At 34.9% G+C, this 21446-nt stretch overlaps 4 protein-coding genes across 4 annotated transcripts in view; all 4 read left to right on the forward strand.

Annotated features, from left to right (window-relative positions):
• Positions 1-9160, forward strand: part of LOC110412102 (ARM repeat superfamily protein) — a 28053-nt gene extending 18893 nt beyond the window's left edge. Inside the window, exons 24-35 of the mRNA XM_021422548.2 lie at positions 712-975; positions 1612-1710; positions 1801-1985; positions 3486-3821; positions 4975-5128; positions 5236-5346; positions 5476-5643; positions 6613-6739; positions 7604-7762; positions 7843-7955; positions 8037-8096; positions 8657-9160. Of these exons, the coding sequence (XP_021278223.1) occupies positions 712-975; positions 1612-1710; positions 1801-1985; positions 3486-3821; positions 4975-5128; positions 5236-5346; positions 5476-5643; positions 6613-6739; positions 7604-7762; positions 7843-7955; positions 8037-8096; positions 8657-8860 (1980 nt within the window). The 3' untranslated portion in view covers positions 8861-9160. The remainder of the gene's footprint in view (positions 1-711; positions 976-1611; positions 1711-1800; positions 1986-3485; positions 3822-4974; positions 5129-5235; positions 5347-5475; positions 5644-6612; positions 6740-7603; positions 7763-7842; positions 7956-8036; positions 8097-8656) is intronic.
• Positions 9161-9227: 67 nt separating this feature from the next.
• On the forward strand, positions 9228-14079 carry LOC110412103 (FAD/NAD(P)-binding oxidoreductase family protein). The gene is made up of 16 exons (XM_021422550.2): positions 9228-9667; positions 9760-9888; positions 9996-10055; positions 10259-10372; positions 10460-10547; positions 10986-11131; positions 11211-11312; positions 11900-11971; positions 12046-12145; positions 12219-12301; positions 12719-12796; positions 12884-12982; positions 13076-13126; positions 13218-13274; positions 13487-13528; positions 13776-14079. Exons 1-16 carry the CDS (start codon positions 9518-9520, stop codon positions 13854-13856), a joined length of 1452 nt encoding a protein of 483 aa, XP_021278225.1. The 5' UTR covers positions 9228-9517; the 3' UTR covers positions 13857-14079.
• A 520-nt stretch (positions 14080-14599) lies between these two features.
• On the forward strand, positions 14600-16626 carry LOC149527443 (axoneme-associated protein MST101(2) protein). Its single transcript, XM_089782805.1, has 4 exons — positions 14600-14734; positions 15590-15660; positions 15762-15848; positions 15935-16626. The coding sequence occupies exons 1-4, from the start codon at positions 14638-14640 to the stop codon at positions 16214-16216; spliced, it is 537 nt and encodes a 178-aa protein (XP_089638931.1). The 5' UTR covers positions 14600-14637; the 3' UTR covers positions 16217-16626.
• A 707-nt stretch (positions 16627-17333) lies between these two features.
• On the forward strand, positions 17334-21359 carry LOC110411910 (octanoyltransferase). The gene is made up of 6 exons (XM_021422272.2): positions 17334-17490; positions 18271-18324; positions 18451-18523; positions 18728-18768; positions 20932-20991; positions 21097-21359. The coding sequence occupies exons 1-6, from the start codon at positions 17425-17427 to the stop codon at positions 21154-21156; spliced, it is 354 nt and encodes a 117-aa protein (XP_021277947.1). The 5' UTR covers positions 17334-17424; the 3' UTR covers positions 21157-21359.
• Positions 21360-21446: the final 87 nt, after the last annotated feature.

A 21446-nucleotide genomic window follows, 5' to 3' on the forward strand; every position in this document is an offset into this window, starting at 1 on the left:
TACAGCCATGAACTTGGTCAAGTGTTGAAAGTGGATTCATGTTGTTCACACTAGCTGGTTTAAAACTGAGGTTTAGTTGATTCAACATGAGTGCCCCTTTCCCTTAAATTAAAAATGCTGTAAAAGAACCAATACAATATTTACGATCAACTGTGTAAACTCTCTAGATGTTTACGAGTTTTTAGTTTGATTAGGACTTAACTGAGAGATTATTTGTCTAAATGAATCTAAGTTAACAAATGGCATGTCTTAATCATGGACTTAGTAACCTAGAATTTTGAGAGATTATTTGTCTAAATGAATCTTAAGTTAACAAATGGCATGTCTTAATCATGGACATAGTAACCTAGAATTATCCATACTTCTTACTTAGCATGGGCTGTCGTTGTATGCTAGGTTTCCAACAAAAGTATGCTCTGTTTATTTCCTAGTTCAGCACCTATTTCTTTGTTACAGAATTTATATAACAACATTAATAGCATGGTACAATATTCTCATAACCTCTAAAGTTTCATATTCCTGCTCTATCTACCATAATGTGACCATTCAAAGTAAAAGATATATTTCTTATGCTTTGTCAGCATGATCCAACTTTGACATGATATAGAAATTTTCTGGTTAAAAAATTTTATGATATTCTGCTTTCAGAGAATTGTGATGTCTAACAATTTCTGTCCTGTAAAATCCATTCGATACATTCCTGTCATGTAGGTTGGGAAGCATTTGAAGAAAATATGGGTGGCTGCATTTCGTGCCATGGATGACATCAAGGAGACTGTTCGAAATGCTGGTGACAAACTATGCCGTGCTGTAACCTCATTAACAATAAGGCTCTGTGATGTCTCACTTACTGAAGCATCAGATGCTAGCCAATCGATGGATATTGTTCTTCCCTTTCTGCTTGCAGAAGGCATATTGAGTAAAGTTGATAGTATTCGTAAGGCATCAATTGGAGTTGTTATGAAGCTTGCAAAGGTTAGCAACATTTTGCAATTGTTTGCCTTAATTGCGAACTGGATTCAGGAATTATGTGAGTGCTTAATATGCCTTAATTAAAATTCCATTTTACTTTTTTTTTATATCGAAATTTGTCCCTTAGCAAAAGTAGATAAGCATGGGTGGTTGTTTTTACTGTTTTCGCTTTAAGCATAGATGATATATCATTAGAAAGAGGCAAATTCCAATTAATAAGGAATGACAAGCAAAAGTTAGCTACAGTATGTTTTGTGCATTATCAAAATGGCCTAGCATTTTGAGACAGGAAATTTGAAATTACAATGTATTTTCTGCAGTATGCAATACTAGTTCAACAACATCAGAAACAAACTAATCTCTTTTTAGGTGGGTCAGCTATATTTGGTTGTGTCCTTGTGCTCTTTTTGAAGACCGTGTATTTAGTAGAACTGAAGTCCTCTTTTATAACTTTCATCCACGTCCAATTGGTCTTCCTATCCTTCCCTTGACATTTGTATCTGCTATTAAATAAACGTGGGTGTTTCTTACCTCCTTTCCACTATGTTTACTGTTCGACCTTATTTAATTTTTACAGGTTTGACTATTCTTTTACTTAATTTAGCATTGCCATTTCGGGAATTGGGGTTTTATTTACAGGGTGCAGGAATTGCAGTTCGCCCACATTTATCTGATTTAGTTTGTTGCATGCTGGAAAGTTTATCAGGCCTAGAAGACCAAGGACTCAATTATGTTGAGGTTTGAGGGAAGCTTCCCTGCTTTAGAATTTTAAACTATTCGATGCTCATCTTGTTTTATTGATTCATTTTCCTTTTTGTTTTCTGCTAGTTGCATGCAGCAAATGTTGGAATACAGACAGAGAAGCTAGAAAATCTGCGCCTTTCGATTGCAAAAGGATCTCCCATGTGGGAGACCCTTGACTTGTGCATAAATGTTGTAGATAGCAAATCATTAGAAATGTTGGTTCCACGTCTTGCTAACTTGGTTCGTTCTGGAGTTGGCCTCAACACTAGGTTGGTCCTCTTTGCAATTCTAAATTTAAGGTTAATCGCAAGCCGTGACAAAGGATGTCATAAACTTTAAAGAATACTTTTCCTTGCCCTTTTCTGTATATTTAAAGTGGAGAGTTTTTCTTTCTGAGTGATAGTTGAATGTGCAGATTGTAGACTTACAAAAGCCACTAGATTTTCTTTTAAAGGATTAAATTGAAATCAGTGGTGAACCTGTATGAAAATAATGTCCTTCGACATTCTGGTAGAAACCTATTTATTTCTCGAGTTTCATTGCTGAGCCTTTTCCTGCCAATGGTTCTGCAATATGATTCTAAGCAGAGGTGATATGGTTGCAGTTTTTTGTAATGTATTGGCTACTCTGATAAACCAAATCAGTGCAATTGCAATTATTGGCAATGGCCACACTTGGATTTTAAAATTCCAGAAATTTTTATTTGAAAATCTGTGGCTGACTTCACAATTTTAAAGAAATTTAATAAGGTTTTATTCTAAGTTTAATGTTTTATACCTTATTATTCAAATAATATGGTTTTAGTATGATGGCATAAACATCATTATGAGATATAATTTAGAGTCACGGGCTTGTGTTTCATGAAATATACATGTCATTCCCTTTGTCGTATTGTTTTGCTGACTTACTAGTATTTTTTACATTGTGATAACATTCTTTGATTCTCTCAAGCTTCTAACTTGTAGCTTCTGAATATTAATGTGGATTTTGCTTACATGCTCTCAACATTTTTAATTGATAATTCATTATTCCTGTATCAGATAGCTTTTCTTGTTATTTTTTTTTTAGCAAAATTTGATATTTGTCATGGAATTTGGATTTCCTGTTTGAAACATCTTTGTTACCAAACCAACCAGCCTTATAAAGAGGAAAAATTCGATACATTGGCATAACTACCTGAGTTGACAGCCAATTTTATCGTTGCAAAGTAATGATCATGACCCTATGCTGAGGGGTCAATAGTGTTACTTGTTATCAATAGTGCAATGCAGAAAGCAATGAATTGCACAATTCACCTCACTGCAGCACATGCTACATCTGTTAAGATTGCCATTCCCTTAGTCTTATTTTTCTTGTCAATTCTTATGTGTTATATTTGTCAGGATGTTTCAAGCCTTCAAAAAACAATTGTATTTAGTTTTAATAAGCTTTATTCTGCTGTTAGCAGAAACTCCATCAGACGATGGGATTATAACAAAGTTTTCAAAAATAAGCATTCCTTTTATGTTTGACATGCCTGAATGCAAGAACACACTTCAGTCCTATGTAATATAATGCTTGTATGCCAAAATAATTTTAGTTGGCGATATAAATGCAGAATAACTAGAAATGCATCTCAAAACTAAAGAAAATGACAAATTTATGTTGTTTGCTTAGCATTAAGTGATTTCTGAAAGCTTTTGCTTGGTAATTACAATTGCAAATGATGACTATTAATGATGTTGTCTATAATTTTGATTCTTTTTTCTTTTAATCTTCAACTTTCACAGGGTTGGTGTTGCCACCTTTATCAACTTATTAGTTCAGAAAGTTGGTGTAGATATCAGACCCTTTACCAACATACTATCAAGGGTGTTGTTTCCTGTTGTGAAGGAGGAGAAAAGTACCGCAGCAAAACGTGCCTTTGCAGGTGCTTTGGCCATTGTTTTGAAGTATGCAACTCCTTCTCAGGCCGAAAAGTTGATAGAAGACACTGCAGCTTTGCACACTGGTGACAGGAATGCACAAGTATCTTGTGCTTTTTTGTTGAAAAGCTATTCATCCACTGCCTTGGATGTTTTGAGCGGATATAATACAGTGATCATTCCAGTGATTTTTATTTCAAGGTCTAGTACATTTTCATCTAAGCTGTCTTCGCAACAGTTCTACGCCCCTTTATTTTATAAATGGTTTTTGTAAATGCCACTCAGATGAATAGGATTGAAGAAGTGCTAAATGTTGCCTGTCCACCAAAATCTGAACCACCCCCACCAAAAAAAAAAAAAAAAAAGAAAAGGAAAAATTCAACTGAAGCCACTATATACCTTTTTCATAATTGAGTACTTTAGGCATATGTGAAGGTAATTTAGAGTTGTTGGCTAAGAACAAGACAACCATTAAAAAGTAACTAAATAACAGCTTTCATACTCTGCATTCATATTTTTTTCCTAAATTCCAGTCTAAGCAACAGTTGTGTTAGCTCCTCCTCCTTTAGTTAATGTCAAATCGATTTAGCAACTCATGAGCTACTGGTACAGATGGAGATTTCTGTTAGTTTAAGCCTCTTAAAAAACAAATTAAACATTCTTTTCTTTGGTTTTAGGTCTTTTTGTCTCATTTCAGTTTAAATTTGAATAGTTTTTGTCTTTTAGTTTAGGCTCTAGCGTTCTCTAGCTGGTAGCTTGCTTGCTGCATTCTTTGTGTTTTTTTCCCTTTTTATTGGATTAATGGAATTGTCAATTATTAGAAAAAAAAATTTCTTCTGAAGTGGTAATTCTAATCTATAGTTTGAAATTAATAGCTTATTAAAAAATAGGAGATAATAAGTGAGATTCCTTGAAAACTCCTTATTAAAGGAATCACATTGCTGTCACTAGTGATTTTTAAGAGTTATATACATGCATGTCTCTTTTGATATGCCATGATGTTTTGTGAATTATGTTCCTCCTGTACTGCAAACTTATTGCAACATGGAATTTCAGATTTTCCAATTACTAGAAAATTGAAGTTTTGCATCTAACTGTACATATTATATACTTCTGCACATAAATTTCCAGCATTATGCAATCATTTTGTGCAATTCTTTGAATTTGTTTTATTTTGCTTCTCTTTCAATCATTCAAATCCTCATTAAACTATCTCTCAGTAGCCAATATAGCTCCACTAGTGTCAATGTAATAAACAATTAACAATGTTTAAATACTGTCATTTTTCTTACGCATAATAATAGCTACTCTAAAACGAAACTTGACTCTGAAATTTGTATTAATTCTTCTGCAGATTTGAGGATGACAAACATGTTTCTGGTCTTTTTGAGGAGCTCTGGGAAGAAAGCACAAGTGGTGAACGAATAACACTACAGCTGTATTTGGGGGAAATCATTTCACTTGTTGGTGAGAGCATGACATCATCTTCATGGGCAAGTAAACGAAAAGTAAGTTCTCCTTTTCTCTTCCTTCTTATAGTCCTATTTTCTGCTAACTTTGTTTTGCTCCTCGTGTATGCTAATCAAAGATGTTGGTTTGAACTTTGTACCTGCAGTCAGCTCAGGCAATCTGCAAGCTTAGTGAAGTTCTGGGCAATTCCTTGTCTTCTTATCACCATGTTCTCCTGAAATCTCTTATGAAAGAAATTCCTGGTCGTTTATGGGAGGTAGGAATACCTAAATTTTTATTGTTATTCATTGTTTTTAACTAAGTGAGATGTGTTAGGAGTCTTCTAAGATTTACTATTGTAATAATAGTTTACATCCCTATTAATTTTCAATTTTCATTATAACAGGGGAAGGAGACACTTCTACATGCAATAGGTGCTCTTTCTAGATCATGCCATGAAGCAATTTCCACTGAAGATCCTGCTCTTCCTGGTACTATTTTGAGTCTAGTGTCTTCCGCGTGCACTAAGAAAGTCAAGAAATACCGTGAAGCTGCTTTTTCCTGTCTTGAACAGGTAAACATCTACCAATAATTATTCATCGATTTCATTATTCAATTGCATTTTCAAGCTGTTCATAAGACTGGATCTAGCCTTCAGGTAGTTGTTCAAATGCTTTTCTTTTATTATTATTTTAAAATTGTTTGTTTAATACTAGCTCTAGCGCAATCCCTCATCTACCCTTAAGCTTTATCTAGCAAACATACCTAAATTTTTGGAGGGGATCTCTGTCAAAACATGAGGGCTGGACTTTTGACCTTTATTTGCACTTCTTTCTGTGAATTAGGCTACACTCAATGAAAGGATATTTTGGCTAAAAAAAGGCCCAAGGATAAGTTCTCTTTCTTTGTTGGAATGGTTTAGTCCATGACTGTTTTAGTCATCAATGTTATATATAAATAAAATTATTATTAGGTTAAACCAATATTTGCATGTTGCTTTCATTACTTCATTCAAATCATCATTGAAAAAAAAAATTCATAGAAAACAACAAAGTTTCTTTTTGCCGATTTATGTGGCAGGCAGTGGCTTGTTTGTTATAACCTTTTGTCAAGTTATATGGGGAAGAAGGATAAATGTGAATGATCCAAACTGGTTTGAGGGCAATGTGGAGTTGAAATGAACTTTGGACCATAATTTATATATGAACATCTTGTAATACAAAAAGTTAGATGTTTTGACCCCTGAGCATAATCATTTGTTTGAAAGATGCATAAGAATATGGTATCTTTGGCAAGAAAATTTCTGTTTTCAGTTGTCGAGAGAGTTTTCTGCTAAGATTATTAACTATCAGGAGATCTACAAATTGTTCTTTCTCATAGGTGGGAAATATCAGTAACTAAACTCCAGCCATTTCTTTTGATCTATGGTTTTTTTTTTTTTAATATTTCCTACCTGATCTCTGACATGGATTTTAACTCATTCAGAATGTTTCTGGTTATTCTGATGATGACATTTAAAATCTGTTCTTGACCTTTTGCTTAGGTTATAAAATCCTTTGGGAATCCAGAGTTCTTTAATCTTGTTTTTCCAATGCTATTTGAGATGTGTAACTCAGCTTCCCTCAATAAAACTGGACGAGCACCTTTGGCAAGTGACATCCCTAAAGCAGGTCTTGTCAAAAGCTTACTTTTACTTTGTTTGCTATATAATGTATCTATGTATGTAGTTCTTAAGAATTGTGAAATCACAGAAGTTCAACAATAGCTCCTTTACTTCTTATTCATTGTAATATTTATAGTTCTTGCTGCAATCAAATGTTGGTTTACCTTCACTTGTGAAAACCAACTAATTTACGCTCCGAAGTTGTCTGCCAATTTAGTTATCATCAAATACCTGTTGATTGTTCATTCTTTTGTAATTTTCTCACTTCAGTAGATATGCTTTCTCTATCCTGCATTTTCCTCAAGAGGCTGAACAATTAGCAATTTTGACTGGGAAAAGCAACAATAGAAGTGTGTGCACATTACATGTATAAAATACTATCAAATCATAAACAGACTTTGCTAAGCAAATTCTATTTTTTTTAACTTAATGGCAAATTCTGGATTTTCTCATCTTGATATCCACATTGGAGGGCTTGTGGAAAAGTGATCTTTGAGATGTTGCTGCTAGTGGTTGAGTCAAAGGCTCTGAATAGCATTTTCTAGGTTCCGTTCGAGGTGCATACCAGGCATGGCAGGTCAACTTGCCTCAGTGTTAAATATTAGCATCACTTCAAAGATAATGCATCTGGTGATAAACCAACCCTTAAGTTTCTTTGAACCACATTGAATGGTAACTTTCTTTGAAAATTTTGCAAGGTTATGAAGAATGCATTTTTATCCTGGTGTTTATCACTATTAATTTTTTCTTGTTTGAACCATATTGTTAGGTGAAAAGTTGTGTTACCTCATGTATTCATGCTTGACCACTTCAATGAGTTAGAACTATCATAAAATACAAACCTAAATCGTGGCTTTCTACTTGTTTGCAGAATCTGATGATGCTGAAGATGTTTCTGTTCCAATTGACAAACTGATGAACTGCATCACGGCTTGCATTCAAGTGGCATCTGTAACTGACATGCTTGAACACAAAGTGAAGTTGATGGATGTATTCTCGATTTCCCTGTCACCTGGTTTTCAGTGGATCGGTATCTTCTTCTTCTACCATATATTGTTTGTGTTAGTTCCAAAAAATTGTTACCTTTACTGATTGAGTTATTATGAGCAGTCAAAATGTCAGTATTTTCATCAATAAAAGAACTTTGCTCAAGGCTCCGCACCATTTTGGATGACTCTCAAGAAACCTCATTATATGCTGGCGCAACTGCTTTTGTTCAGGAGGTACCAAGAGCCCACTTCATTCAGTTTACATTTCATTGAAGTAGTTGTTCTCCGCTAATTTTTACTCATCTTTTTTTACAGTTGTTCTATTCTGTGTCGCCCAAAGTAGTTGAGTGTATAAGCACAATAAAAATTTCTCAGGTATGTAATCTTTTTTTCCTTGTGTTGTATCCTTATAGTTACTACCATTTATATTCTGGTAAAGATTCAACTAATAAACAGTCTTTGTAGGTTCCTTATCTTTGTGTCAATTGTATGCAACATACATCGGTCCTTGCTAATATCATCAATAGCATTTTTGTGTATGTGGAATCCATGTCTGTGGAATAAGGTCTCTTACCAAGGATTTTCTGTTTCAAGTCTGTCTGGGGAATTTGATTTTCCAGTTTTACTCAATTATTTTAATTGTTGGAAAAACGTATTTTTACATGTTATTTCTTTTAGGAAACTATAATTCTTTTGCCATCTGATTGTCAGGCACTTAGTTATTTTGGCAGACAGCTAGTAAAATGAAAGTGCCTTTAGAAGCCACGTATTTGAGTATGGATATGTCTTATTTTGTCATTTTAATTCGATCGTATTCTTCTAATAATAGCCTTGGATTATTTGCTTCACGAGATTAATTCCTTTGGTTTGCATACTTATATTGCTATACTATTGTACATTGTTGCTTCTCATTAACTACTTGTCCTCAATCCTAGGTTCACATTGCTGCTTCAGAGTGCCTTGTTGAAATCACCGAGTTGGCCGGGCGTATTTCAGCAGTGAATTGGACAGACACAGGAATGAAGGGGGAGCTTCTGCATCTGCTTGAGATGGAAAAGAACGAGCAGGCAAAATCGTTGCTGAGAAAATGCATCGACGCCCTTGAAAAACTGGAGCAAGTAAATGCTCAAGCAAGCTGAACAAGATGTACGGAACTGCCAAAGAATTTAGAGATGCAGAGGGGCGTTAATCTTTAATATAGTTATACCTGGCTCATGCCGAATGCGGCTATGGTTATGAAATTTAGTGAAACAAAAGAACTACTTGAAAACATAAAAAAACAAGATGAAATAGGAAAATCTTAATCTATTCGAAGTTCATACCAACCAAATTAGACAAAATTACAATCCTAGGAACAGGCCAACGTGTCAATTATGTGCTTGTTTCTATCGGTTCAAATAGCGAAAGCTGTGTTTTTTTTTTTTTTTTTAATGAAGCCCTACAAGACGAGAATGTGGATCAAAACTTGAAGCAGATTTACAATTTGTCAAAGCCGAATCTGACTCCTAAAGAACATCTGGCCAACCAACTCCGTAAACAAAACCTCCCAACTAATGCCCAGAGGAATTTCATCAGTCCATTGCTATTAGAAATGTTGCAACTTACTCTCTGTTCTCCTATATTTATCTCTTTACTATGTTTTTCCACACCGCTATAAAAAACAAAAAATGCCACGTCGAACTATTACTGCCACCGAGCGCCGACATGCAAGGATGATATTTTTGCGGAATAGGCGAAATTTTTTTTTTCCTGTCTGAAAAACCAGAGCAAAAGGTTTGTCTTCGTCGTAGTAATCCATGAGTGTCAGTTTGGCGCGTTACTTTCTCCATTTGGGTGTCTCCTCAAAAACTGCGAGTACCAGAACTAGAAGCTATGGTTTTCTACTTTTAACCCCTAAGACAGCAAGACGAACCACAGCTGCCATCCACACAGACAAGCCCCAGAAAGTAACTGAATGATTTCTGCTGAATCTTTTGTTCGTAATTCACTCTTGTTTCATGGGTTTGTTAATGTCTTTTTAATTTTGATAACGGGACAGCCGAGTCGGGAGGAGCTGTTGGTGGTAGTAGGGGGTGGAGCTGCTGGAGTTTATGGAGCAATTAGGGCAAAGAATGTTGCTCCTAATCTTAATGTGTTGGTCATTGAGAAAGGAAAGCTTTTATCAAAGGTTTTTAAACCTGACCTGCTCTTAATTTCTATGTTATTAAAATAAAGATACCCAGTTGGTCTTAAAATGCAGATTTTCAGTGTCTGACGTGTTGTCATCGTTGGCAGGTAAAAGTTTCTGGGGGAGGAAGATGCAATGTCACAAATGGCCACTGTGCTGACAATTTAGTAAGATTTTTTCTTCATAATAACAAGCAGAAGATTTTTGTTTCTTTTTTTTTAAAAAAAAATTTTCTTTGCGGGGAGGAATCCGCTTTAGAAATGCTTTAGGCAAATTATTGTATTCTCTTACAAATGAAGAGATTAATCCCTTAAAAGGTTTGGCTAATCATTATCCTAGATTATAATTAATGAGATTAACCCCTTAAAAGGTTTTGGCAGATCATTATCCAAGAGGTTACAAAGAATTGAGAGGATCTTTTTTCAACATGCATGGCCCTGTGGATACCATGTCCTGGTTTGTCGATCATGGGGTGGAATTGAAGGTGCTTCAAAGCTGCATGTCTTCTTTTTTTCCATTTTCTCTGTGCATTCTTTATTTCACATTTGCAATTTACGCATGTCTGTCGCAGACTGAGGATGACGGAAGAGTGTTTCCTGTCACCGATAGTTCTTCTTCTGTCATTGATTGTCTTATATCTGAGGCAAAGTGTAAGGGAGGTATGTCTCTTTAGCCATTAACTGTACCAGTAGTGAATTTATTTCTTAATTTGTTCATCTTTTGCTGAGTTTGAAGAGATCATGGGGGAGGGTTTCTTTGTTAAACATTAAAAAAAAATATATCCTTGATGGCATCACTATTTTTAAATGATCATTTTTGGGCAACCCTTACTAATTCTTAAAAGCTACAGTTTTCTCTGTTGATACAGGGACTCAAATCTGTTATAAAGGAGTTAAGTTAATAAAATAACTAGACGATCATAACACTTTATGAGGTGTCTTCATTCTGCTGCAAGATATATTGCCTTCTGTTTGTAGCATAAATTAGAAAGAAAAAATACTAAGTGCATACATAATGGTGTAGTTGTAATCCCTCTATGATATTATAGCATGTTTTTGATAGCCTGTTAATGCTAAAATTATATTTCCTTGGACCAGTTTCTCTACACACTGGAAAAGTTGTGACATGTGCATCTGCTAGTGCTAGTGGGAAATTCCTTCTCAAGGTAGAGAAGCGTAGCCTCAACTTTGTTGAACTTGTTGAAGCTGATTACGTATTGATAGCTAGTGGAAGTAGCCAGCAGGTATGAATGACGGCTGGTGCATTTGCATGGTCATCTCGGGGCTTTAGTTTTTTGATAAATGCTTTTGCTCATGTCACAGGGTCATAGTCTTGCAGTTCAACTTGGTCATTCCATTGTAGACCCAGTACCAAGCTTATTCACTTTTAAGATTGAGGATTCACAATTGACAGAGTTGACAGGGGTAACATTCTCCCGTGGATGTTTAATATGCTCACCATGTTACCTTTTAATAGTCGTGACATTCAGTTATTTGTTTATTTGAGCAACAGCATTTTGGTGGTTCTTTACTGTCAATTTGCTGTCAAAAATGGAAGCTTTTATTCAGCTTGTACAATTTGTCCTTTTATGATCATATCTATATGTGGGAATTAGGAATTTATTGAATTTCTTTCTTAATCTGCAATGTAATGATTGCTAGGAAAACCCTTATGTTATTCTACAATTAAAATGGAATTAATTTTGTCCTCGATAGGAGCAGAGTTTATAGGAAGCTCATCATATATTAAGCACAATGCTATTAGGGGACTTTGCTATCATTTATTTGGTTATGACTTCGGTTTTCATGAAATATTTGTTCATCTTATATGGCATAGTACTAGCACTTGCAAAGGGTATCTAAATTCCCTGTTTTCCCACAAGTTACTATTATTCTGGATTTCTTTTTGTCTTTGGAAAGTCAAAAGCACAAAGTCTTTGAAATTGACGTCCGTTATCATATTTTCTGTAAAGCTTGGTCTGTTATTTCCTTTTCATTCTCTATGTTCTCAGGTTACATTTTCAAAAGTTATTGTGAAGCTGAAATTAGAAAATGTGCAAAGGAACATCCCTCAACTTACCCAGGTTTCTAATATTATGATATTAATGCTCACTATTGAGTATTGTATAACTACTAACTCTTATTTTTGGAATATTAGGTTGGCCCCATGTTAGTCACACACTGGGGTCTCAGTGGACCAGCAATTCTTCGGCTATCTGCTTGGGGTGCCCGGCATCTGTATAGTTCAGGTTACAAAGGTGAGCAATTTCATTCTGCCCTTAATACAAAATTCATAGTTGATCTTCCTAAGTGGATTGTGTTTGGATGCAGGGAAACTAATTGTGGATTTTGTACCTGATTTACATATAGGAGATCTAAAATCCATGCTGAGTCAACAGAAAAATAGGTTTGCGGTAATTCTGGATCTACTTATTGTTGGTCTTCAGGCATACAGTTGGCGCTACGAATCATTTCTTTTCACATTTAATTGTATTGTGAGGTCAGAGTAATCACTCAAGTAAAAATCTTGATAGAAGCATGTAGGCCAGCATTTGAAGTTTGCCTATAAATTAAATCAGAATAACAGCAGAATCTACCATTCACCATAACAGATTTTTGTCCCAAAAGCTTGTGTACGGTTAAAGGTTGTGTCTAGATGCCACTCCTCAATAGAGATTAGTCACTGGCTAGAAGCTTAAATTCTAGTCTAACTACTAGCAGTCTTTTTGCTTGAGTGGTCTGATGTTACTTTTGATTGTATGGGCTTGGTAGTCTAACATAAGAGTGTGTATATATGGTAATTGCTTATTTATTAATCCATCTCTGTACAGAAACAAAAGGTGCTCAATTCATGTCCTACAGAATTAAGACTTGTCAAGAGATTTTGGAAATATATATTGGACCGTGAGGTTTGTGAACATTTCAATTTGAAAGTTAATAGTTTGTCTTTGAACTTTGTTGTTTTCAGTTTAACTTATGGATATCATCTTTCATAGGGTTTAGTTGGAGATACCTTGTGGGCCTCCGTTTCAAATAATTCTTTAATTTCAATTGCTCATATTTTAAAGCATTGCACGTTTGAAGTGAAAGGGAAGGTGGGATTCTTTGCTCTATTAAACCTGTCAAACCCCTGTTCAATATTTTTATTGGTTTTTTTCTGAGATGATGCGACTCTGCTTTTAATGAAGGGCCAATTTAAGGATGAATTTGTCACTGCTGGAGGTATCCCACTGTCAGAGGTTTGTTTCCTTTCTCTTCCTCTCCCTCCTTCCATCCCTCCTTCCCTTGTATCTATTGGAATATGACTTCATAGTTCTTGCTTTTGTGAAGATCCATCTGAATACAATGGAAAGCAAAATCCAACCAAATCTATTCTTTGCTGGAGAGGTATTTCCTTATCATTCTTTGATGATGGATTGTGATATTCTTGTATGCCAATAGTGTGTAATTGTGGTTCTTGCATATTTTAGATTCAAGCAAGTCCTTAATTTTGATTGCTTGATAAGCATTGGGTATTACTACATGCATGCATGTAACTAATCCATGTCAGCAAATTTTTTATGCCATTCAGCACTGCTCAAAATTGAAACTAATTGCAGGTACTAAATGTTGATGGGGTGACGGGTGGTTTCAATTTCCAGGTGAGAAAGATATGTTCTAAGATGTAAATGCTTCCCTGGGAGCCTAATACGCAGTTGACCGTTGTAATTGAAATATGAACAAATTGAAAAATCAAAACACCTAACTTAATTTGATAAGAGGCTGACTGCGGAGCCACTCTGGCCTCACAAGGCATGTCCTCACGGTGGTGCTCGAGGACAGAGATGAGAGGCTGCTCCATTTTCATTCCAGTAAAATGTTAACATTCTTTTTTTTCTCTTATGTCAGAATGCTTGGTCTGGTGGTTACATTGCTGGAAGTAGCATCGGTAGACTGGCAGGAAATGCTAATTTAGAGGGAGCCATGTGAGCCATAAAATTTGAGAATTTAGGTAATAGACATGGCTACCTTCCTGGCTTGATGTGGAGTGCATGCATGCATGTATACGTAGTGGATTACGGAAGAATGTCATCTCTGAATACAAATGTCTTATTTCAATTGTAAATGGACAGACTTCTCTCCAGTTTTGATAACATGAGGCCTCATCACTAACTTGCTCAGCTTATCTCAATACGATCTTTCACATTACAAATACTTGTTTAATAATAGAATGATAATGAACACTTTCCTTTTTTTTTAAGATTTGAAAGAGGGTTTTGAACCCTACTTAAACTTTTGATGCATTAATCAATGAGTTAAATGTTTGGGTGTTTTGTTGTTATTTTAAATCATTACAAACTCAATAGTATAGATAAGTTAGTAGTTAAATTTAATTGAAATTGAAAATACATGCATTAAAAAGGTCTTTTAAGATAAAGAAAAATCCATCCATGTAAATTGTAATAAACTATTAAAGCTAATTTAGATTTGTTCCAAATTGGGATTAAAGCAATTAATTAATCCCTCAGCCCAAGTGCTGCTAAATGGGCCAACTGGAATTAAAATTTGTCAGACCCAAGACCCAACTTATTCTCCCCGCGTATAATTTTCGCTAGCCTCTTCTTTCTTCATCTTCCCTTGCAAACCTGAGAAACACCAAGCCGACTTTTGTTCTCTTTCAGAACCCAGCATTACCAAACCATAATATACTAATACTCTTATCTTCTTAAATCTCTTTTGTTCTTTTGGGTGTTTATTTCAGTGCGAAAAGATGTCGAAGAAGAAGCAAAAGCAGAGAAATCAGATGGATGCCGCCGATGACCACCGATTGAACATTAGGAATATTATGAAAGATATTGAGTTTCTGGGTATTTATTCCCCTCTTTTTCTATTTCCTTGTAATTTTCCTGTTCCAATTCTTCATTTTTGTTTGTTTTTAAGTTTCATGATTTTATGTTTGGTAATCCAAGCAATTGTCAATTTGTTGAGAAAGTGGTTTAAAAAAATAGAGACTATACCAAAGAGAATTTCAGAGTGTGGGCTTTCGTTAATTTTAATATGATGAAGGTCCTTTTTACACTATAATTAATAGTATGATTAAATCCTTATTTTGGATGAATTTTTGAGTTATTGTTGTTGTTACTGTTCTTATTGGTTCTCAGATTTGCTTGAATTGGGTGGAGTTTGTTTCTAAAGCTCTGCCTTAAAATTACATGCTTTTGTTGAAAGCTTCTCAACGCTTCTAAAGTGTTGGTTTCAGAAAGAAAACTGAAATGCCACTCTATGTGCTTACACTTTACTGCAACAAAGGTGAAATACATGTATATTGGTTCTTAAGTTGAATTTTTCTTGTGCTTAATAATGATATGGCAAATAATTTTTACGCTTCCAAGTATGTAGTTTTGGGTATGTAAAACCTGTAGCTAAACAGTTTTTTTGTTGGAGAGTTTTAGGGTTTGGAAATGTCTCAAATTTTGGTGAAAAACTTTTTGAGGTCTTGGAAGATTTTGAAGTAAACATTTTTAGGGTTTCTGCTTGGTTCCTGGAAATTATGTTGTACGTAAATGTGTATGTCTCATTTAATTTGAGATCAAATGTGCATATCTCCATCTGCGATATCATCAAAGCTCTATTTTGAATTTTTCCTCTGTTCCAATTATGGATTGTCATTGGCAATATAGTGATATAGTGGTATTGTTGTCTTCTTTATTTTGCCGTTTTAGGGTCCTCGCATATGACGTGGAAGGAGAGGAAAGAGATGGAGAATAGGAAGGTGGTTTCTTTGGGTGGAAAGGTAAGAACTTTTGTATGCACAAAGATGCAAGCTTTGAAGGCGACAAAGTTATTAAGATTCAAAATTTTATTTGACATTCATTTTGGGTTGCCTGGACACAGCCACCTAAGAAGCAGAGATTACCATTAAGTGTAGCTAGGGTGGTCATGAAGAAGCAAAAGGAAAGAGAAGAGAAAATGCTGAAAGAGGTGATATACTTTTGTTGCCTTCCGACCATAATTCTTTTAGCTGCTACAAAACCTATTGTGGTACATTAACTTTTTTCTCCCTTTAGAATATGATTCTTGGACGATTTGGAGGGAAACTTGGTGGTGGTGCTAAAAGATCAGCAGACAAGCAGAGGCCTGAGGACAGGGTTCTGAAGTCCAGTGAAGGTCATTTTAAAAATGGTGTACTTGATGTGAAGCATTTGTTTCAGAAGGCTCCTCCTAAAGACAATGACTTTGATGGCCATGGGGTTAATAAAGGGAAAAGGAAAAAGGGAAGTGGTAAGAAGAACCGAGGAAAGAAGAAAGGTGGTGGTGGTGGTGGTGGTGGCAGCAGGAAGCGCCGGTGAATAAGACATCTAATCTAAGAAGGTTCACCCTTGACAATGCCAGTTTTGGATCTCAGACACTGTTAGAATGGCCCTCTCGCGGGCTTCCACAAATTGTCATAGTTGGAATATGATCTATCATTGTATACTAAAGCTCTTTTCTGTTTCAAGCCCACAAGTATGCAGAAGGCATGCCTAGATAGCGGCTTGAGAATCTAGGAACGACCTGTTGTACTGATTTTGAGGAGAGTTTGGTAGTTTCATGATTTGTTTGCATAATTTGTTCACAACCAAGTGTTGGATATTATGCATATGAGATCTCTCAAATCTCCTTTGTTATGTTTTTACTCTGTTCCCAGGAGGATGTATCATGAGAGAATTAAGCCCACATAAAAAGGCTCAAATTGTTGCTATTGGCATTGTTTGATTCATCTCCAAGAATGTCTCTCTATGTTTCAAAGGAAACTACATGGACTTGTGGTTGTTTCAAAAAATTTTACAGAGATTATTTCCATTCCAATACAATACAGAAGGTTTCAAGAAATGTCTCTCATAATGTGGCAAACCTGAATAGTGAATACTAGAGAATCAATAAGGATTTTTGAAATTTTATGAAAACAACCACTACACATTGGAATATTTCAAATTTATAAAAAATTATGAATTTTATTAAAATAAGGAATAAAAGAATAACGATTTGTTTAATTTTTAAAAAATATTAAGAGTTTTTTTTCAAGTATTAGGTCTATAAAAATATATATAAACATTAATTTTTTATACGAACACTATTCACTTATTTTAAGAAAAGTGTAATAAAATAGAAACATTGCTTCGAAAAACAATATAAGTCAAAAAAAAAAACTTATTTCTAATTATTTTGAAAATAATGAAAACAAAAAACATATTATTAACCATGCTTTTTGTTAATATTTGCAAAGAAACTGAAACGAAAACGTAAAACATAAAACGGAATTGGTGCTAAAGGCCACCTTAAATTTTGTTTTATGTTTCTAATTAAAATAACAATTTGATTTCTATTTAAATTAATAAAATACATTAGATTTAAATAAAATAACATTAGAATTGACCCCAAAAAGGAAAATCAGTATTTTTCTTCGGGGCCGATCTGGGTATAAAAATAATCATAGCTGTAATTACTTAAAAACGAGAGACACAACTCACAAGGTTAAGGATTATAGTGCTAAACACAGCAAAAAAAAAAAATAAAAATGGATGAGCAAGAATTCCGACGCCTTCTCGATCTCTTCCCTGTTGTTCGACCTCGTGACTACCACGTAAAAAGAATCTCTCTTTCTTGTTTCTACACCATATTCTAATCCTAATACGGCACCCCCCCCTTTTTTTAATTTATCTATTCTTTAACCCTTCTTTGTTTCCATTTAATTCCGTTATTGGCATCTATGTTTTGCTTCAGTTCGATTTTTTTTTTCTGGAAATGGGATTATTTTTCTGTAATTCCCATTTTATGTTTTTGTGAATTTCTGAAGTTTCACGTTGAAAGACTTTTGGAAAGATCCCCCTTTTTTTTTAGTGATAAAAATTTACGTTTTAGTATATATTTAAATGTTTGCTTTTAGTGATTTAGACTTTTCGTTGATTTGATTGATGATCTGTGTTGAAATAATGCTAAAGCTCTTTGCTGTTTCATGCTTCTGTATTTTAGAAATATTATAAGAGCTGCTTATGGTTTTTTATGGGACTTAAGCAAAATTATTATTGTGCCAGTTTTGTTGCTGTGAAATCTTACAATGATGTTTTCTAAGTTGTTGAAATGTTTCATGTTCTCATTTTTGAATAGGAAAAGATCTGAGGTTAATGCTTGATTTTAGTCATAATTTGTAAAATGTCTGATAGGGGCATATTCTAGTTTGAGGATCAAAGCCATGTATACTGCTAACATGTAGTTTTTGATTACTAAGAGCAGTTGATTCAAGCAATAACATTGAGGGATATGACTGCATCTGTTCTTATATTGAGGATTTATAGATTTGGTAATTGTGTTGGAACTTCTATCTGCAGTCTGGTTGTTTTGACATCAACTTTTAAAATTTCAGGCTGAGTTAGATTCATCGAGACAATCAACTTCTTGTTCAGCATCAAATAAGGCGGTATTTCCTGGAAACTGATTTATTCCCACCAACTCCTTTTTCTATAATCAATCAATGTTTGCATTGTTCTCTGTTGAATTGTATCTAGTATGTGCTGGCTTGTAATGTTTGCAATTTGCTTGACAGCTTGAGGATTGGCAAGATGCATGGAATGATGGTGAAAGAAAGGAAATGGAGAATCAAGAAATTGATCTTCATGGTAATTTATCACACTGTCCATGGAATAAAATTATCTCCTTGTTTACATTCGTACATTTCCATGCTAAAGAGAATAGTTAAATGTTTCTATGGTGAATTTGTTTGGATGAAAGTCTTGATCTGTCATTAATTGAGTCCTTTTATCTTTGAAAAATAGAGTCTTTGAACTTTTATTTAATGTACTTGCATGTATTTGTTTTGACAGATAAATTCTGGCAGAAGCTAAAGCTGGCAGCTGAGAGGAAGGTATGGTTAAAGTTTACTGACATCAGGCAAATTAAGGCTCAGTTTGATTGATGCTATTGCTTTTTGCCTTTTGCCTTGGCTCTTTGTCTTTGTTTTGTTTTTCTTTCTTTAAATTCATTTTTGCAAAAAAAAACACAAGTGTCATACCAAACAAAACCTAAATGTTAGCAAGATTCTAAATGGCTTAGGTTTTGTGGAATTTATTCTCTTCTGAATGGGCACGCTTGTTGTGATATATGATCTAAAAGTTACTCTGTTAGAATAACTTACTATTGAACTATAAAATTAATATTGAAAACTTGAATGGTTTGCTGTGGATCTGATGAGGCAAAAGTTGCGTTTTTAGAATCAAAATATATTTTCTTCTACCTTTTACTTATTGTAGTTACTGAAAATCATTAAAAGGAAGTGGTTAGCAAACATGGTTTCAGCATTCAGGAACAAAGAGGAACATGGAAATGTAGTTACCAGAATATAACTAAAAGACAAGATTGATAACTACTGTAGATGTGTCATGCTATCTAATTTTCTTTCGACTTAGTGGTCTTCCCCAGGTCTCTAATGCTTATGCATAGCTCCTTGAAGGCTTCCCACAGTCTCAAATTTTATGTATAGTAAAACTTCAATGAAGCTTGTGAAATTGACAATAAGCAGTTGTAGTCGGTGGCGACTATGGTGGTTGAAACATTTGGTGCTCAACAAATGTGCGAATCATTTGCAACCGTTAAATATTTTGGCTCTAATCTTGGCCATTGATGGGAGAAGGTTGAGCTTACAATAGTAACCAGCAACTGAAAGAATATTTACAATTTGGGGTAATGGAAAGAAAATTTTACAGTAAACTACCATGAGAGAGTTATTAAAGAGGAATGAGGGTTTTGATAATTATAGGAAACCTGAATTATTAATTTCACCCTTATGTCGATTTTTTGGGTTTTAGATGAGAAAGAGTGGAAGAGAGAGGATAGGTGAAGGTGAAGCTGCCGGCTATAGCTAGGATAATGGTGGTCACTGTTGACAGACAAAATGGCCTCTTAAGGCCAAATCTGGCCAAGACCTAGCTTAATCCAGCTCATCAGACCATGGCGTTGCCGGTTCTGGCTTGCTGTGGTCGGTTTGCTGGATCTGGCTTCTTGTGGCCAGATCCGGCAATAGTCTAGCTGGATCCGTCTTTTTGTGGCCAAACCCAGCCATGACTTAGCAGGCCCATCCAGCCACCCACAAGCTTTTGCTATGATTACAATTGATGGTGCCACCATTGCCGGTAGTTTCCTTTAACTGGGCTCTCTCTCCCCGTTTCTCTCTCTTGAAGCTATAACCAAAGTAAGGGTAAAGTGGTTAATTTGCTTTCCTTGATAAATTAATATGTTATCATTTCTTTCTTTGTAAATTTTAAATCTCATGGTAGCAAGTAGTAATTATTGTTTTCCATTGCCCCAGTTTGTAATCCCCCCACTTTAATATGCTTCCTACTCTCCATCCACAGCCAAGATTAGAGGCATAATATCTAATAATTAAATGAGTCATGCACCTGTTCCTGCCTGATATTTTGCGTATTACTGTAGCCATCTTAAGATGGCTTTTGCAATACCAATAATGTAATTCTTTAGGGGCCTTGACATTCTTTCAACCATTTTTCTGACAGCACCTCTTTTGCTCTTCTTCGGCCTTTTTTTTCTTTCCGTTATGCCATCTTTGACAGATCTTTTCTGCTAGTTATAGTTGGGAATTCTCAAAACTCTTTGTGATGATAAAGATAGAATGCCTCATGTTCATAAAATTTTTGAGCTTCAACAATTACTAACGGTGGAAAGCACCTTTTTAGTTGGATAAAATTTCAGTCTTTCCATAAAAAAATGAATCAAACTCAGTCTCTGCAGTAGCCAGCAATTATATGTGTTGTGATTACATGTCAAAATCAACCAAAAGGATATTATGTAAATTATGGGCCTCTCCCGCAACTCCACATGGTGTCACTTCTTTTTGTTGTTGAAGTTCTTATGAAAGGAGATGATTAGTTTGAGTTGTTGATTGTAAATACTGGTTTCATCATCAGTTTTCTTTTATTTGTTGATAGGATGCTTAAATTTAATATTTCATGACAATCTTCGTGCTCAAATTATTTTGTAAATGTTACTAATGGGTACTTTTGGACTGAAATAGGTGGGTGCCGCAGAGGCAGACAAATTTTGCAAAGCTTTCCAACACGTTCACAATAAACTTGTATGCATATTTTAGTTGTCTCAGAACCATTGATTATCATTTCAGTCACGTTCCAATTTCAGGGTATTTGATTGAATGAAATTGCAAAACTTCAATCATTTGCAGGTGTTGGAGGGGTTGAGTTTTGATGCTGCACAGAAGTTCCTAAACTCACGAAACTGCTGAGGAAGAGTCCATGTGTGGCTACTACCTGTTGTATACTTTATTTTTAGGTTTTTCATTTTTTATTTTTATCTTGTTCATGGAGTCGTTGAAGAATCTATTTTGGGAGAAGCTTATGATCAAAATCATTATTGTTGTCCTGTTAAATGTGTTGATAAAATTTGACTCATTCCCAATCTATGGAACCTGCATTCAAGAGGGACCAAGACACTCAAGTTTACCCTAGGAGACTTCACTTTTAAACCCGGTTTGTCCCATTGGCGCCTCTACTAGGACAAAAGTGAGGAAGAGCT

This window comes from Theobroma umbraticum, unplaced genomic scaffold (assembly GCF_002168275.2).
Source record: "Theobroma umbraticum cultivar Fairchild unplaced genomic scaffold, ASM216827v3 scaffold_95.0, whole genome shotgun sequence".
NCBI lineage: Eukaryota > Viridiplantae > Streptophyta > Magnoliopsida > Malvales > Malvaceae > Theobroma > Theobroma umbraticum.